Source organism: Gekko japonicus, unplaced genomic scaffold (genome assembly GCF_001447785.1).
Source record: "Gekko japonicus isolate JY-2015 unplaced genomic scaffold, Gekko_japonicus_V1.1 scaffold2166, whole genome shotgun sequence".
In the NCBI taxonomy this organism is placed as follows: domain Eukaryota; kingdom Metazoa; phylum Chordata; class Lepidosauria; order Squamata; family Gekkonidae; genus Gekko; species Gekko japonicus.
In genome coordinates this window covers 65,770-84,711 of record NW_015172612.1, presented here as the reverse complement: position 1 = coordinate 84,711, position 18,942 = coordinate 65,770, and the positions used below count along the sequence as shown (strand labels likewise).

The following is an 18,942-nucleotide window of genomic DNA, read 5'->3' as shown; positions in this document are numbered from 1 at the left end:
AGGCCTAAAGCCACCCCCTGTGATCCCAAGTGCTGAGATTCAAGATCGCAACCAGCCACACAGCCGGACTACTTTGGCTCCACGGACGCATCCTGGACTTTGCTTCGTGTGTGCGTCCGCGCGTGCACCTGGAAGTCACGGTTGACTTCTAGCAATCCCTAGTGGTGCTTGGACGCTTCAGAGAGATGGCTTGCTATGGCTTTGCATCCCAGGCCTGTTATTCCTTGGAGGTCACCCAAGTATTTGCCAGTGCTTAACTTCTGAGATCTGACGAGATCAGGCTTGCTATCCAGGTCAGGGCCTGGATTTTGGTCCTTGGTTACATCGGCATGCAAGCAAGCATTGGTTTGTGGGATGGGGATTCAGAGAACATCCCAACCTCCACCACTGTTCGTCACTGAAGGGAGAAGGGAAGACACCGTTGTTATTGGCAGGGATGGCAACAGAGAGGGGCCAGTGGCAGTGAAGTTCCCAGGGTCATGGCTGCAAGCACCATAAAGGCATACAGCTCTTGAGTGACAGGTGGAGCCCAATGGGAGCGCAGGGTGATGACATCACTTGCTTGTGCCCGGTTTCACTAGCCACTGTGAAGCTGTGGGCCCACAGAGTGCTGCGACTATGGGCCCAGCAGCTCCAGCGCTCCCGTACCCTCCTCCGTCAGCAGAGCAAAGCCGTGGAGGTTGAGCTATTCCCTCCATCCACCCCACGATGGCAGGCAGGCAAGCAGAGAGAAGCAGAAAACGACAGACAGATAAAGACTAGCCTCTGAATGTCAACAGTGTGCATGTAACTAAAATAGAAATCGTAAATGGCATGAAAGACAAGTCATGATATCCCCACTTGAGCAGATTTCTAGGCCTTGCAGCTGCAGGGGAAGATTTGAAAACACGCCGGCAATTGCCTGATGAAATTTCAAAGGCAAAGTCAATAAGGAACGAAAGGGGGGGGGGGAACTAGCATAACTTCTAAAGGGTTGGGTTTTTTTAATGCAGAATGAAGGACTCGATCTGCTTCCTCGGTAATTATCATTAAGGGACACTTCACATCCAAATGATTTTCCTATACAACCATCACTTTCACGTATGGGTATATGCAGCATGTTCTCTATTAGTCATGTGCGATGAATATGCATGTGGTGGGAACTCACGTTTGCCATGGCTTTACAACACGTATGCCTACATCAAAAGGAATGCGAGCTCCCATTATGGATGACGGTATACAGTCTCTTTCCGACACAGAGGCGATACACATGCGGGGAAATGATCATGCACACGGGAGCCCTAAAGAAAGATGTGTATGGTCACTGTCTCCCCACTCAAGGCAGCTTGAGCAGTGCGAGGCCGTTTTGTTGCTGGCTATAACACGGGTTCGGTTCCTCCCGCCTCCGTATGTAGATCCTGTCCAGAGGCTGTTGCCAAGCATGGAAATCTATTTATTTATTAAACTTATATCCCGCCCTACCCCACAGTGCACAACATATAAAGTAACAACAAAACCCGTAATGTGTAAAAAAAAAATAATTAAACAATTTAAACCATCAAAGCAAGACGGCACGAAAACACTAACAGTCCAACATCTCCTGTAGCGCTTAAACAGATGGTAACAGGTAGCCCAATTTATGGCCGTTTTTAAGCAGATGGTGGTAGGTGCCCTGATAGACAACAGTGCCCCATAGGTAATAAACAGCATCTGAAAGGCACTGGGTGGGTACCAAAGGCAGGGGAGGCTGAGACGATTTAACGCCCACTGCCTCAACCAAAGGCCTAGTGGAAGAGCTCCGTCTTACAGGCCCTGTGGAACTGTAGTAGGTTCTGCAGAGCTCTGAACTCAGGTGGGAGCAGGTTCCACCAGGCTGGGGCCAGGGCTGAGAATACGTTGAGGCTAAGCGGATGTCTCTCGAGCTGGGGACTACCAGGAGCAGTGTTCCCTCTAAGCTGTGGAGTCTTATGAGCAAAAATTCTATTTTCTGAGCTACTGGCACTAGAGTATTGAGCGAGCGATTCGGCTACTGCATAAATTTAGTTTGCTCTGGGGCCGTCCTTCCTGAGCTATGACAAAAATGCGTGAGCCGGAGGCTAAAAAACTGTGAGCTAGCTCACACTAACTCAGCTTAGAGGGAACACTGACCAGGAGGTGTTGATCTGTGGAATGCAAGGCTCTCCAGGGCACATATAGGGAAGGGCTGTCCCACAGATATCCTGGTCCTAGGCCGCGTAGGGCTTTGAAGGTCCGTACCCTAACCTTAAAGTGGATTCGGTATTCAATCGGCAGCCAGTTCGGTCGGCGAAGCACTGGCTGTTTGTGCGCACCCACACGGGCGTCACCATCAGCAAGCGTGCCGGCGCATTCTGCCCTACCTGTAGTTTCCAGATCAGGTTCAAGAGTGGCCCCACACAGAGCAAGTTACAGTAATCCAGGCTGGAAGTGACCACTGCGTGGATCAAAGTCGCTAAGTCCTGAGAGGTGAGATAGGGAACCAGCTGCCTGATCAGCTGAAGGTGATAAAAGGCCGATCTGGCAACCGTGGTGACCTGGGCCTCCATAGAAAGCGAGGGATCCAGGATCACCCCAAGACTTCTCATCCTTAGCGCTGGCACCATTGATGCCCCACTGAGCGCTGGCAGCCGGAGGATTCCAGATCCCACACCCCCACAGCTCAGGTACAGGACCTTCATCTTCACTGGATTTAATTTCAGCTGGCTCCGCTGCAGCCATCCAGCCATGGCCCCAGTGCCCTGTCCGAAATATCTGGGGCAGAATCCAGCTGGCCACCCGTGAACCGGTAAAGCTGGGTGTCATCAGCGTACTGATGGCAACCCAGCCCAAATCCCCAGACCAACTGGGTGAGGGGGCGCATATACAGGTTAAACAGCATCAAGGAGAGGATCACCCACGCGGCGCTCCGCAATCCAGGGGGTATCGCGGGGACATCTTCTCCCCTAGCGCCAGAGAGAGAGATGTCGGATAGATGAGAAAGATGTCAGTACCAATTGCCAAATTTCCTTCCAAAATGATTTCATTATAATGTGATTGCAAAAACTGCCTAGTGGCGGGGAGGAAATACTCTTTGGAGGTGTTTTTTTGTCCCAGGCATCAAGGTATTGGGCTTAACACAGGAAAAAAAACACCCTGAGTAATTGCAAAGTTCTGTCTTATTAATGTTGCTGCTGGGGGAAAAATGGAAATGTAGCCTATCGTTTCAGCTTTACTGGGAAAAGAGACCTGGGGAAACCGATCTGCCATTCGAACACAATATTCTCCTCTGACTTGACAATACGTCTTAAATTTATATGTTTGAAACATAACTTTTTGCATGTTTATTAATATTACCTTTATTTCCTAATCTTGTGTGGGTGGATAATTACTTTAGTCTTTTCAGAAAGCTTCGTAAGTGCGATTACAGAAGCCTGGAAAATGTCTTTGCCATTACAGAATGTGAATGAATCAAATTAATTCAGTCAAGAGAGAGAGAGGCTATTATATTTTGCTATAAAATCACTACCAACTACCTCGTGCAAACAATTAATTATACACCTTAGGCCTATTACCAGAGGCCATATGCCTTGTTGCTGGGAAAATCTTACACTGTATATTGGAAGCCGGCTTTTTGAAACAAGATATGATCTTCTAGAATATATTTTGAGGCAAAGGTTTTAACATGTTGCATCTTTCATTCCCCCTACTCCTTTAAATGCTGCATGCTTGCACTTCCCAAAAGAAGCTTCATGGGTCAGACCACTGGGCAGTTAATGTTTGGGAGAATATAACACAAGATACCCACAGTGGTAACTATAGGGGAAACAGTATAGTCACTTCTGAGTTAGGGACTATTACCTATTTATGAACTTTATAACTATATAGACCACATTCTCTACTTAAAGTGCCTGACATGACATCATGTTAAAAAATGTAATAGAATGAACAATGCCAGCAATTACAACATAAAAAAACCCAAACAGGTCAATTTCATCACCTAAAATCCAAATAACAACAGCAGAAGCACTAATCATTATGAAAAGAGCTTTACATAAGATCAGAAGAGAAGCCACGCTGGATCAGGCCAATGGCCCATCCAGTCCAACACTCTGTCACACAGTGGCCCAAATCCAGGTGCCAGAACTCCAGTGGGGCCACAACTCCAGAAGCCCTCCCTCTGTTCCCCCCACCAAGCACCAAGAAGACAGAGCATCACTTGTCCCAGACAGAGTGTTCCATCTATACCTTGTGGCTAATAGTCACTGATGGACCTCTGCTCCATATGTTTCTCCGATCCCCTCTTGAAGCCGTCCATGCTTGTAGTTGCCACCACTACCTGCGGCAGTGGATTCCACATGTTAATTACTCTTTGGGTGAAGAAGGACTTCCTTTAAAATGGCAGGTCTACCAGGAAACACCTTTGTAAACTGAGTCTACCAGGAAACACATTTCTAAACGGGTAAAATAAAAACACATTAAGATACAAAAACTTAATTTTTTCAAACTCCAAAATCTGGATGCCCTTAAAGAGCAACTTCTACAGCATCCTAACAGTAAAAGAAAATAGGTGGACCAAGACATGATCAAATGTAGGGAGGAATACATGGGAGAAACCAAGACATATTCTTCACAGCATACAAGAAACCTTGATTGAAAAAAACAATAATACTGTATTTCTTTAAATCTGTTTCTCCTGATCTCACTTCAAGTTTAAGAACATAAGAGATGCCAATGTTGGATCAGGCCAAAGGCCCATCCAGTCCAACACTCTGTGTCACACAGTGGCCAGAAATACCAGGTGCCATCAGGAGGTCCACCAGTGGGGCCAGGACATTAGAAGCCCTCCCACTGTTGACCCCCCCCCAAGCACCAAGATGACAGAGCATCACTTGCCCCAGAGTCCCTATAAAATATAGTAGCCACTGATGGACCTCTGCTCCATATGCTTATCAAATTCCCTTTTGAAGCCGTTCATGCTTGTAGCCACCACCACTTCCTGTAGCAGTGAATTCCAAGTGCTAATCACTCTTTGCCATCCTTAATAAAACTTTTGGGTACCACAGCTCTCTGTAAGCACTGTTTTAAATGCACATCTTATTTATAAGATCCACACAGGACTGCAAATCCAAGCTGTTCCTGGAAACAATGATGCTACACTGTCAATCACTTCTGCATTCCTGATAAAGAAAAACAATCATTTACTTCTACTACTTCAACCTAACTCCCCACAAAAGGCGTCGCAAAGTTTTTTGCTGCTCTGGGTGAATTTAAAATCTGATGCTTCACCATCTGTCTTGTTGAAACAACAGCTCATTAATCGACCAAGGACTGACCATGATACTGTCTACTCAAGGCAGTAATGTGATTTTTACACTACGGTGCTTTGCATTAGCTAATATGGAATATTCCCAGTAGGCGCTTGGCTACATCGCTTGGAATGCATGGAATATCACCCATCAAAATTCGCTGAAAATATAAAATAAATCAATTGGATTTATTTTCTGTTGCCCCAGAAGGTCGGACCAGGACCAATGGGCTGAAATTAAATCAGAAGAGTTTTCGGCTAAACATTAGGAAGAACTTCCTGACAGTTAGAGCAGTCCCTTAGTGGAACAGACTTCCTTTGGAGGTGGAGAGCTCTCCTTCTTTGGAGGTTTTCAAACAGAGGCTTGATGGCCATCTGACAGCAATGCTGATTCTGTGAACTTAGGCAGATCCTGAGAAGGGAGGGCAGGAAGGGTTGCACCAGGGCTTAGTTCTTGTTTCTTACATGCCCAAGGAAATGCTGATTGCCACTCTGTGGTCAGGAAGCAATTTTTCTCCAGGCCAGTTTGGCTGGAGATCCTGGAGGTTTCTTGTCATCTTCTGGGCGTGGAACAGGGGTCACTGGGGGTGTGGAGGGGGAGGTATTTGTGAATTTCCTGCACTGTGCAGGGGGTTGGACTAGATGACCCTGGAGGTCCATTCCAACTCTTAGATTCTACCTCCCAATCACTCTTCACAGAGTTTCTGGGGGTCTCCTGTCCCTCCCAGGAACGGCCTCTCAGGCATCATTTGGGGCTACCTTTGGGTGGTGGAAGTGAGATTCCTTCCATCAGAGGAAACTACCAACCTCATTTGCCTTATCTTCTATGCTGGGGCTTGGGTGGCTGTTCAGGAATGACACAGACCACTCAGTGATCCCCTCAGGAGAATGAACTTCAGTTCCTAAATACAAATGAACACATGAAGCTGATGTATAGTGAATGAGACCATCAAAGTCAGTATTGTTCACTCAGACTGGCAGCGGCTCTCCAGGGTCTCAGACAGAGGTCTATCACATCACCTACTGCCTGATCCTTTTAATTGGAGACGCCGGGGACTGAACCTGGGACCTTCTACATGCCAAGCAGGTGATTTACCACCAAACCACAGTCCCTCCCATAGACAACAGGGGTGAGCAGAACCTAGGTTTACCAACCTCCAGGTGGCACCTGGAGATCTCCTGCTATTACAATTGATTTCCAGGCAGTAAAGAGCAGTTTCCCTGGAGAAAAAGGCTGCTTTGGAGGAGGGACTCTACGGATTACACCCTTCTGAAGTCCCTCCCTGCCCCAAACCCCACCCTCCCCGGGCTCCACCCCCAAAATATCGAAGGATTTCCCAACCCAGAGCTAGCAACCTTAGCAGAAGCACCTACGGAGCGATTAAGAACCTGAACATAAAGGAGTCAGATAGTCTGTTCCTGCCAGCTGGGATTATCAACCATCCAATGGACCACAACACACGGCAAGCATGACAGGGTCTGAGGTCTGTGGGTTGGGCATGGTTTGGTTATAGAAACCACAACTTTTAAAAACGTTTGCAGCTAGAGATACCGACTCTTGTATGGATGCATGGGACTGAGATTTTTACAGCACAAAATATAATAATATAATAAGATGTATTATATATTAATTACATGTTAACAACTAGTAATTGTATGAAAATGTTTTTAAAGCCTTGGTCAGAAAGCCTGCAACTGACTGACATTAAACAGAAATTGGGGGGGGATAGGGAAGAGAGTGATAATAATGTAATGTATATGCTGATGTGAAACAAATCCAAGTCTTATGAGGAAAGGCTGAAAGAGTTGGGTGTGTTTAGCCTAGAGAAGGCTTAGAGGGGACATGATTGCAGTCTTCAAGTATCTGAAGGGCTGTCATGTAGAAGATGGAGCAGCTCTATTCTCTCTTGCTCCGGATTGCAAGACTAGATCTAATGGGTGGAAATTACAGGGGAGTCATTAACCAGCTAAATATCAGGAGAAACTTCCTGACTGTAAGAGTGGTTGAGCAGTGGAACAGACTGCCTCAGGAGGTGGTGGATGCTCCTTCGCTGGACATTTTCAAGCGGAAGCTGGACGACCATCTTTCGGGTATGTCGCTTTCGGCTATGCTCCTGCAGAGTGCAGGGGGTTGGACTAGATGACCTCCAAGGTCCCTTCAAACTCTAACATTCTATGATTCTGTGAAATGCATCTTAAGATATTTCTTCCAAGCCATAAGCCGGGGTGCGATGTCAGCAGGGAGAGCATTCCAGAGAAAGTAGATGTGAAACACAACAGAAGTAGAAACCTGAAGTTTAGAAGGAAAGGGGGGGGGAGAGAACCCAAGAGAGTAGAGTGAAAGCAAAGCAGAATCATATGAGGCACTGAGGCACCATGGAAGGGATGCACTTAGAAGCAAATAAACTAAATCCTGAGCTGAAAATAGATGGAGTCAGGAAACCAAGGAGCACAAAACTGAAAAGGAGTGACCAGATCAAACATATGCCCCCCAAAAGATATTAAAACATGAGCAGAAAAATAAAAGGCAGAGGTAAGAGAAGCAAAGAATTACAGAAATCTCAACAAGATAAAATTAAAATACAGAGAGATTTTATCACATCTAGATGGAACGATATGTTTCCAAGACCGTTGGGAAGTACATATTCTGGGACATTATGCTGCTTTCTGTCGGCTCCAATGAAATGCAACTGTCACACGTCACATCGAAAAAGAGTGCAGGTTTTCATCTGAGAAATGCTGAGGCGCAAACAAGCTTAATAGGATCTCACTGCATTTTTAGCCTGGTTACTTCTTGATACTGCACATGCTTTATGTCCCTTGCTATTAAATCCTTTTAATGTCGGGAAGCACTTCCATTATATAAATCAAGGTCCTTTATTCAGCTCAAATGAATTGCGACCTTGTTTTACAACTAGTTGTGTTAATGGAAATACCAGGGGGGGAAATTAACTAAAGGAAGTCATATTTCAGGAAATATGAAATATGACACCAGAGGCATATACATATTAATGAGCAAGGGGGAAAAAACTCACAGTAGTAAGTAACCCATCATCTCAACTAAGATAGGAGGATACAAATGGCTGATACTGTGCAACAAGTGTTTGACCAAGAACTGACACGAAACTAGTTTTAAGGTTAGCTACTTTGGGAGTAGGGTTACCAGCCCCAGGTTGAGAAATTCCCGGAGATTCAGGGGTAGAGCCTGGAGCGGATGGGGTTCCCCATAGTCCACCTCTGATGTGAAAACGCCAAAATAATCACAAACGCAAGAAAGGAAGCTCGCCGGCATCCTAAATGGGATAGGCAAACCCAAGCTTGCAACATTACCCAAGGAGGCCCGAATTCCTTTCAAACGTGGTCCACTGCTCCCTATCCACTGCCACCATCCTGTGCTATGCTTTGGAGGCATACCTACCCAAATGGGATAGGATTTTGTGCAATCATTCATGTTTGATTTAAACATAGATGAAGCTAATATTTTATGTTCATTATGATATGTCTTTTGTTACTGTCCGGCCACGATCACACGCAGTAGTTACCTCTGGAGTCCGACGATTGACAGACGGATTTTACGGGCGTGTTCACATTGGCACATCTGGCCAGCATTCCGCACCCATCATAGACCCGTAGGAGGCAGCCAAAGAAGCGCAGTTAAAAACCACCAGGTAAACTGCACTATCAAGCGATGGTGCGACGACCGAGGACAGAGTTCCTGGGGTGATTGCCCCAGCGCGCTCCGATGACGTCATTGAGCCCTTGAGGAAGCAGGCTGGCATCACTGAGCCCTCGAGGGAGCAGGCTGCAAGGTAAATGCTCCGCTTCACCTGCCTTTGTGTGGGATCACGCAGCGGCGGGTCAAATTACCGCACCACAAATAGCCTCCCTCCCCCCACGCGTTTTCTGCCATGTCTGACCGGGACCTCCATGGGGTTTTCAAAAGAAAAAGAAAAGAAAAAAGACGCCTGCTCCTTGGGAGGAAAGCGATGGCAAACCTAGACAGCATAATAAAAAGTAGAGACATCACCCTGCCAACAAAAGTCCATATGGTCAAAGCAATGGTATTCCCAGTAGTACTGTATGGCTGCGAGAGTTGGACCACAAGGAAGGCCGAGCATTGAAGAAGAGATACTTTCAAATTATGGTGCTGGAGAAGACTCTTGAGAGTCCCCTGGACTGCAAGGAGATCTAATCAGTCAGTCCTAAAGGAAATCAACCCTGACTGTTCCCTGGAAGGCCAGATACTGAAGCTGAAGCTCAGATACTTTGGCCACCAAATGAGAAGGAAGCACTCACTGGAGAAGACCCTGATGCTGGGAAAGACTGAAGGTAAAAGAAGAAGGGGACAGCAAAGGATGAGGTGGTTCGACAGTGTTATCGATGCAACCAACATGAAGTTGAAGCTCAAATACTTTGGCCACCAAATGAGAAGGGAGCACTCACTGGAGAAGACTCTGAGGGCACGGACAATGTAATATTTACTGACTTGTTTTATTAAAATTGTACACAATGCTCCTCCAAAGACCTGCCTGAGCCTGCCACTGATAATAGTATTTTTTTTAAATCCAAATAAAATATCTGATTTAAAACTAGTCCCACCCGCAGCAAAACCGTCCTAACCTAACCATCATAACACCAAACAGACATAAACCTGCCATGTCTCATCAAACTCAGTATTGTCTGCTCCAACTGGCAGCTGTTCTCCAGGGTCTCAGGCAGAGGTCTTTCACATCACCTCCTACCTGGTCCTTTCAACTGAAGGTGCCAGGAATCGAACCTGGGTCCTTTTGCATGCCAAGCAGATGATCTACCACTGAGCCATGACCCTTTAAGAGTTGTGTGCACTTATGCATCAAAATGGGCACAAGAGCAGAGGACAATACTAAAACGGACAATTAAAAGCTGGGGTAAAGCTTCAGCTAAAGGCCTGGGCGGACTGAAATGCCTTAGCCTTGGGCTCATATGCCAAAGCGGTATGCATCAGGTGGGCATCAAGGAGAAGGCAGTGCCACCACTGAGAAAGCCCTGTCTCTATTAATATATCCAATGACATCCAGGTCAGTGCAGTCAGGGCTAGCTTGACTGTGCCATCGCAGCATTTAATTCAAACCCTACTGTCCAACATTCCACGGATGAGCTCTGGAAAAAAATATTCTACCAGTTTGCAGAAGTCCATCAGTGGCTATGAGCCACAAGGTATAGATAGAGAGTCTCAGTCTGGGGCAAGTGATTCTCTGTATTCTAGGTGCTTGGGGGGGGGGGGGGGGGGGGGGGGGGGTTCTGGGACAGTGGTAGGGCTTCTAGTGTCCTGGCCCCACTGGTGGACCTCCTGATGGCACCTGGTATTTTTGGCCACTGTGTGACAGAGTGTTGGACTAGATGGGCCATTGTCCTGATCCAACATTGGCTTCTCTTATATGGAGCAGAGGTCCATCAGTGGCTATTAGCCACAAGGTATAGATAGGGACTCTAAGGCTGGGGCAAGCGATGCACTGTATTCTTGGTGCTTGGGGGGGGTAATAGTGGGAGGGCTCCTAGTGTCCTGGCCCCACTGCTGGACCTCCTGATGGCACCTGGTATTTTTAGCCACTGTGTGGCAGAGTGTTGGACTGGATGGGCCATTGGCCTGATCCAACAGCGGCTTCAGCAGTAGATGGTGCTGACTGGCTAATGCCTGAGATATCACCAAGCAAACTCTTCTCTGCTCTCCTGAGCAGTTCCCCCCACCCTTTTTTTAAAAAAGTTGAATTAATCAAGTGAATGAATGGATAATGGGTTTTAAGCACGTACGCAAGCACCTTCAAAATTTTAAAAAGATGGACAGAAGGATGGGAGGGGCTGGAACCATAACATGGTTGAGGAGTCCTATGTGAATCTTCTGTTTATAATGTGCACTTCCACCCCAATCTCAAATATTAGTCTCCTTCTTACCTTTCACTATCTCTAAGTGAAAGACGAGATTCCATGGCCGCTCTGGTGTCCAGATAACAGAAGCATGTGGAGATAGTTTCCGACAAGTTAGAAAATCATATATGCCTCCTCTACAGCTATACGATGAATCTAAGAATGCAGTGTACTCTTCGTGGGGGGAAAGCTATTTTACATGGCTTGCAGAGCCTTAAAATACCTGGCTTAGGGCTGTTTTGCAGAACTTTATTTCTCCAAGTAGGAGGCTTGGCCTACACACCGGATCCGAGATGCCAGTCAGTTGGCTGGGGGAGGCAAATATTTTCAATCTGCCTGTTATCTGACTGTGCTCAAATATTACCAAAATACAACTCGAAGCCAAGAACACCCTTCTGTAGGTGTTAGCCTCTCTCCTTTGAAAATCTGCATCATGTGTCAAATGCAGGAATGAGGGCTTTCAAGCACTGCAAGAAACTAGGTACACACACATCGAGCAGGAAAGGATATCCCCTGTTCGGAACTATTATCACAGTTGAAAACTCATTTATTTATTTTTAATAGTTGCAATGTATACTTTATTTATCCAATTTCTTATTTTTTAAAAATATGATGCTTTGGACTATCCAAAGTGCTTCAGGATAAAAACCAAGAAGAGCTGCTCAATATCTGAATACCATTCACGTACATGTACAACGCTTTAACTAAAAAAATAAATGTTGAATAAAATTGTTTATAATTGTGTTTCGTGGTTTTATAACAAATTAAGTTGGATGGCCGTAATTAGCATCTCTCTCTTGCTCCCTATTTTAGTTCTGCTATACTAATACTGAAGATATCTAAGAACATTTGAATGACATTCTACTGGCCAACTGACAATCTGACCTATTAGGGTTGCAATCCTGAGAACACTTCCCTGGAAGTAAGCCTTACTGAGTAAAATGGGACACACTTCTGAGCAGACCCACATAGGCTTGCTCCCTACATGTCCAGACACAATTACACTTTCCAGAAATATATTGTCATAATCAGGGGTCATTTCTTGCAGGAGCACACAGGAGCGGAGCTCCGGCAGTAAAGAGCCCAGGGGACGGGCACATGCAACAAGCCCCACCCCCTGCTCCCAGCAGCCCTCAGTCACAGCAAGAAGCAGCCAGGTAAGTTGCAGAGCTCCCTCCCAGCTCCCCGGACCAAAACAGTCCAGTGGCACCTTTAAGCCTAAGTTTTATTCAGGTACAAGCTCTCCCTCCTCTGCGAGGACAGATCTGCACATTCCCCCCCCCCCAATAGCTAGCAATCCAAAACAGTCCAGTGGAGCCTGAGCGGTGGGTGTTGCCTTCTGACACACTTCCGGTGATGTCAGGGGGTGTGGCATATGCAAATAAGTTGTGCTAATGAGTTATGCGAATGAGCTCCTGCACCTCTTTTTCTACTAAATGACCCCTGGTCATAATTCTTTCCAGAAATAAAACTACTGTACCTGCTAGTCAAAAATGACAAACTCGTTTCTCCTAAGTCAAGGGATTCCAAAACTCATCAGAGCTCTTCTGAGCCACGGCAGGTAGAATATGACACTCTCTAAATTTAACATTTCTTTTCTCAAAGCCATGCATAATCTACAGCTGCCAGTGAAAAGGACATCACATCGAGAGGGTCAAGGCAACAAACAAGACACCTCCATTGGCTAATGGAACATGCCACATGGCACTAAGATGCCAATGACTGTCCAGTCCCCCTTGTCAGAACATGCAGTTGAAATGGCTGGTGAAAGTAAAGGAACGTTATAAAAGGTTATCTGAGTAAGAAAAGGGGGGAGAATCAAACTGTTGGAAAAAGCTGGACCAGTTGGGTATTCTTTTATTAGAGACGAGCATCACACGTCAATTCACCGTCGTGCATACCCACTGACACCTACCCTTCCCACGCTACAGTTTTCGGTGTATTCTTCCATTAAGACAGATATCATCCTTAACTGCTCCTCCTTCCAGCCCCGGAGAGCTCTTTTGAAAAAGACTATGGGACAGAAAACAACTGCCTTCCACAGCAAAAAATGCCCACAAGAACAAACAGGGAGGCTAAGCTGGCGGATGGTAAAGATTATAACATAAATCTGTAAAACTGAAGCAGGAGAGGAGGAGGAGGAGGAGGAGGAGGAGGAGAAGAAGAAGGAGAAGGAGAAGGAGAAGGAGAAGGAGAAGAAGAAGAAGAAGAAGAAGAAGAAGAAGAAGAAGAAGAAGAAGAAGAAGAAGAAGAAGAAGAAGAAGAAGAAGAAGAAGAAGAAGAAGAAGAAGAAGAAGAATGCTGACTTCCTGTTTTTCATGACGCAATATCCTGGCAAGCCACTCATCTGTCTGGCCCATCCTTGAAGTCCTAGAACCCGAAGAACTGAGGGCCTCCAAAGCATTCCAAACTGTTCTTTTTGTAGAACATACTTTCCCCACAGCTAATTCACTGATCTGTCCTCCCTCGTCTGCAGACATCCCCTAAATGCCACCAAACAAAAAATCTGAACCACACAAACACACACATCCTTGGCGCAATTCATCAATCCACTCCAGCCACCTCTCTTCGCTCTCTAGTTTTCACACACTTTCCTGCTGGTGCTATTCAAAGATCCTCCCTATAAATATATGAGTCGCCTTCACAACCATACTTCTCAATCAGTACTGCCAATGAATGAGGCTGGTCTAGCCTTACATCTCCAACCTGCTTGTACAGTCACACCTGGGCCCAGCTCCAGAGCATGGCCATACTGGGCATTTCCTGGGGCCACAAGACCAGCCAAGGTCCCATTTCACCAAGGGTGCCATTCCCAGAGCCCCCAAAGGTCAGAGGTGGCACGAGAGAATCTTCAATTTGCACACCACTTAAGAGTCCATAAGAGTGCCTTGTTCAAGGACCACAACATCCTGGAGGCAGCACTGGTCGTTTCATTTTTCTCATTGTAGCTTCACTTAATACATGCATCACATGCAATTTTCTACTGCATCGGAGATTGTATTTGAATGTTTCTGCCCTGTTTTGGGTGCTAACACAGATAAAGCACAGCTCCATTAAATACCTCCATGGATGCCTCTTTGATTTGCTTACTCGTAAGCAAAATATTCCAATTATTATTGTTATTATTATTATTATTATTTTTAAGATACTTCAAATTTCTGTTCCATTCCCCCACACAAAGAGACATACACACAATTCTCACTTATAGCTCTGGGAAAGGAGAATTATATAACAGATGCTACTGATCCTGTATTATTCAAACCTTTCGTCAAACGGGTTATTCTACACAAAGGTGGCATTTGCTTTGATTATTAAGCCAGCTAGCACATGAGACTGCAATCCTGCATATAGCAAAAATGGTAAGTGAACACAGAATTGGGAAGACTGTCACAGTGGATTGAAGGGCAGCGTGGAATTCACCTGGCATTTGTATTTGTCAGAATCCACCTTATCACACTTTTGTTCTACTATAAGGTATGTACAAGAGCAACCTACATTTCAAGTTACCTAGCCAGCTAGCCATCTTTCCAAGGAGGAACATCAACATCCCCAGGGGGCGAGTGGGATTCAGTTTGTGGGGAAGCAGAATATTTATCTACAAAGCACCATCTAGTAAGCACTTTCTTTACTCGGAAGAAAGTCACACTGGTTTACCTAGGATTTACTCGCATGCAAGTCTGTTGGGGCTTGACGTCAAGCCTGAGGCTGCAATTCTGTGTACAACCAGGCAGCTCCGATCCCATCGAAGTCAATGGGATTTAATTGCCAACTAAATCTATTTTAAGGAAATTGCATTTTACCCCTGAATAACCAGAAGAGAGGCCAATGCATGGGCCAAAAACGGTTGGGGGAAAGGCTGTTTGTCAAAATGGCACTTTTAACCTTAAGTGAGACATGATATATATCCACAGAAACTGTAGGGAAACTTTGTTTCTTTATAAATTGGGGGGGGAGGCAGGTGCAGCTAAAGGCAATACTCTCGTACCATATTAAGCATGTGGACTGCTCACACTGTTAGAAATGAAACATTGGGGGATTTCTTCAGTGCGTAGATTTCACAGCATAGCCTTCCTGAAACCTGGCCATTCAAAGTGGGTTTTGGCACACATACCTTCGCCACGCTTTAAATTTCAGCGGGTCACATATTCTCTCTTTCTCACTGAACCACTAAAGCATGTACTTAAAAATAGACTGCCAGGAAGCCGAGCTTTGTGATTTACCCAGATAATCTCTCTTTCTGCCTCCTAAAACACACACAATTTATTTTGTCCACCGGCTGAGCAGCAGTGAGCCAAGAATAATCCTGCGTGTCCCTGCAAAACCACCTCTCTTGCCTAGCTGTCTCTCCCCCTTTCGGTCTCTCTGCAGCTACTGTGTATGCCTGGTAGGTGAACCCATGTTTGGCAATCCAGAGGGGGCTGCAGACCTAAGAATGAGCAGGCGTGACTTCGTGCCTACGCCTGTAGCTTGTGTTCATGGCTAGGGCTGAGAGTCTATGTGTTTGTGTGTCACGACACATCTTTGCGCTGCCAGGGAAAACAACACTGGAAAGCAGACGCAGAAGCAACTGTTTGTTTCCCCCTCGTCTTATTTGTCTCTGTCATGAAGTCGATTTCTCCCAAAACACAACAGCATTTCCTTTCAAATATTTTTTTAAAAAAAAATAAAACCCAAACCTTACGCACAGAACAAGTAAGCCCCACTTCACTTGGTTTCTAGGTTGGCGACCAACTCAAATTCACAAGACTACAATCCCAGAATAGAGTCCTTTCTCGAGGATGCAAACCTTGTGGATTCCCTTACTTATCCCTCCGTACAAGCCCGGAAGGCTATGGGCACTGGAGGAAGCCCTGCAGGGCTATAAATAGACACTGTGCGCTGGGGGAGGAGGAGGGGAATTTGCAGTAACACATTCCTAAAGATGCTGCAGAGAAGCGCTTCCACAGGATTAATTCGGAGAGGAAAGATGGTTTGGAAGCTCAATGACATACTGACTACTGTGTACAGAGACAGCGGTGGAAAAGAAGCTGGTGCTACAGGGAAAGGTGGGTTAGGAAAGCTGTGAAGAGGAGACTGGGTAGGGGGGGATTTCCCCTTGGGGTTCAGGAACCGGAGGTCAAAAAGGGCTGGAGAAAGCATCCGTCCAGTTATGAAGTTAAGGGCGAATTCTCCTAGGATTCTCATACCTGTGGACAGAAGGTTGGTTTGCATGGCTGAAATATATATATAACCTGACCTTGACTTTAGGACACTACGGTTTACCTTGCTAAGGAACACATTTCAGGTGTAGGGATTTGCAAATAATCTCATGGGGGGAGGGAGGAGAAAGAGAGAGAGAGAGAGAGAGGCTTTTCTCCTTCACTAGTCAGTCTGCACTGTGACTCTAAGTCTGTTGCATTATTCAAACTTTGTGATCTGGGGGGGGGGGTTGATGGAGATAATGATAGTTGCGTGTTACTCCGCATGCACCCTTAGTCATCACAAACAGTCGTTTTTAAAACAAACCAGCCACAAAGCATCTGACAGACCATCAGCGGATAGTTACAAAACAGTTTTGCCTACCGGGGCGAACCCATTAAACGCCACCATGCTGTCTCCACCGAACCCACTCCCTGCCCCACCAGGCATTCTAAGCCACGCTTTGAAGTTTGCTTTGTGCATCCTGCCCTAAAGTCTCGCATCGGGACCCTTCACAAAACACTGCAGAGGACAACTAAGCGGCTCTACTCAGAATCACATCTCAGGTCTACCTAATGGGGTTTACTTCCAGGAAAGGATGTGCCCGCAGCAAGCTTCAAAAGGATTTGCCCGCATCGAGGTTCAATGCTTCAGTATGACAGAGGAGCTCGACCACACCAATCCCGTCCCCTGGTAGCCACACAACCGCTAGAATCCGCACCGCAAATCCCCCCCCCCAGCTGTGGGATTGAAAGCTCCTGCAAAGTAACCCCAGTTGCATAGGCAGGATTTTTTTAAGTCAGGGGGCATTTAGAGAGAAGAAGAGAGAGGTTGTATTTATACCCCGCCCTTCACTACCCGAAGGAGTCTCAGAGCGGCTTACAAACTCCTTTCTCTCCCCCTCCCCACAACAGACACCCTGTGAAGCAGGTGGGGCTGCGAGAGCTCTCCTGAGAACTGCCCTCCAGAGAACAGCTCCGAGAGAACTTGTGACTGACCCAAGGTCGCACCAGCAGCTGCACGCAGAGGAGAGAGTCCGCGCTCCTAAGCCCGCTACACCCAACAAATAAAAAGTCGGCAACCACTGCTGGGGGTGACCAGATCAGTCTGTTGGGGGGGGGGAGCTTGAGAAGAAACCCACAGGTGTCAATGGCCATCTCAATCATAACTTCCTGACTCCTCGACCCAATCTGTTGATTTGGGTAAGAAACATTGTAAGCAAGTAGACTTTTCTTGGGGGAGAGGGGCAGTGTTCCCTCTAAGCTGAGTTAGTGTGAGCTAGCTCACAGTTTTTTACACTCCGGCTCACACATTTTTGTCTTAACTCAGGAAGGATGGCTCCAGAACAAACTAGTATATACAGTAGCCAAATCGCTGGCTCACAACTTTAATGCCAGTAGCTCACGAAGTAGAATTTTTGCTCACAAGACTCCACAGCTTAGAGGGAACATTGGAGAGGGGTCTGGGGCCTCCCGCTCTCCTCCTTGGGGTCGGGCTTGGGAGGGGGGCACTGTTCCCTCTAAGCTGAGTGAGTGTGAGCCAGCTCACAGTTTTTTTTAGCCTCTGGCTCACCCATTTTTGCCTTCGCTCAGGAAGGAATGCCTCCAGAGCAAACTAACTGATGCAGCAGCCCAATCGCTCGCTCACAACTTTAATGCCAGGAGCTCACAGAGTAGAATGTTTGCTCACAAGACTCCACAGCTTAGAGGGAACATTGGAGAGGGGGCTGGGGCCTCCTGCTCTCCTCCTTGGGGTCTGGCTTGGGAGGGGGCCACCGTTCCCTCTAAGCTGAGTTAGTGTGAGCTAGCTCACAGTTTTTTAGCCTCCAGCTCACCCATTTTTGCCTTTGCTCAGGAAGGAATGCCTCCAGAGCAAACTAACTGATGCGCCTGCGCCTGCCAAATCGCTCGGCTCACAACTTTAATGCCAGGAGCTCACAGAGTAGAATGTTTGCTCACAGGGCTCCACAGCTTAGAGGGAGCATTGGAGGGGGGGGTGGCGGCGTTCCCACTCACCGTCCTCCAGAGGGGCTGCCTCTTGGCCCTGACGGAGGTGGCGGCGACGACGAGGTGGGAGAGGGCGACGACGCAGCCGAAGAGGATGGCCAGGAGGGTGCGGACGGGCAGGAGGGCGTAGGAGACGAAGGTGACGAGCATGAGCTGCCAGAGTCCCTGCTCGGGGGCGGCGGGGGTCTGGGGCCCGTCGGCGCCGAGCGAGAAGGGGCAGCAGAGGAAGGCGAAGGTGAAGGCGAAGAGCAGGGTGAGCTTGACGATCTGCTGGAGCTGGGTGACCTGCAGGTACTTGACGTTGGTGAGGATGAAGAGGGAGAGGAAGATGACGCCGTGCACCGGGTGCGAGCCCTTGGCGATGGTGAGGCGGCGCGGCCCGGCCAGGAGCTCCAGCAGCGCCAGGCTGCCGGTGAGGACGATGAGCACGGCCAGCGCCTTGAGGGTCGACGTCTGCTCCAGCTTCAGGTTGTAGTTCTGGAAGAGCGACTCCAGCTCCTTGCAGTCGAACTGGTCCTCGCAGGCCACGCCGCCCGAGGAACCCCCGGCCGGCCCCGGAGCGGGGGGAGCGGG

At 47.2% G+C, this 18,942-nt stretch overlaps 1 protein-coding gene across 1 annotated transcript in view; it reads right to left on the bottom strand.

Annotated features, from left to right (window-relative positions):
- ADCY1 (adenylate cyclase 1 (brain)) overlaps nucleotides 1–18,933 on the bottom strand; it is a gene marked incomplete at both ends in the record, with an annotated part of 244,343 nt that extends 225,410 nt beyond the window's left edge. Inside the window, one exon of the mRNA XM_015421633.1 lies at nucleotides 18,379–18,933. Within this exon, the coding sequence (XP_015277119.1) occupies nucleotides 18,379–18,933 (555 nt within the window). The remainder of the gene's footprint in view (nucleotides 1–18,378) is intronic.
- Nucleotides 18,934–18,942: the final 9 nt, after the last annotated feature.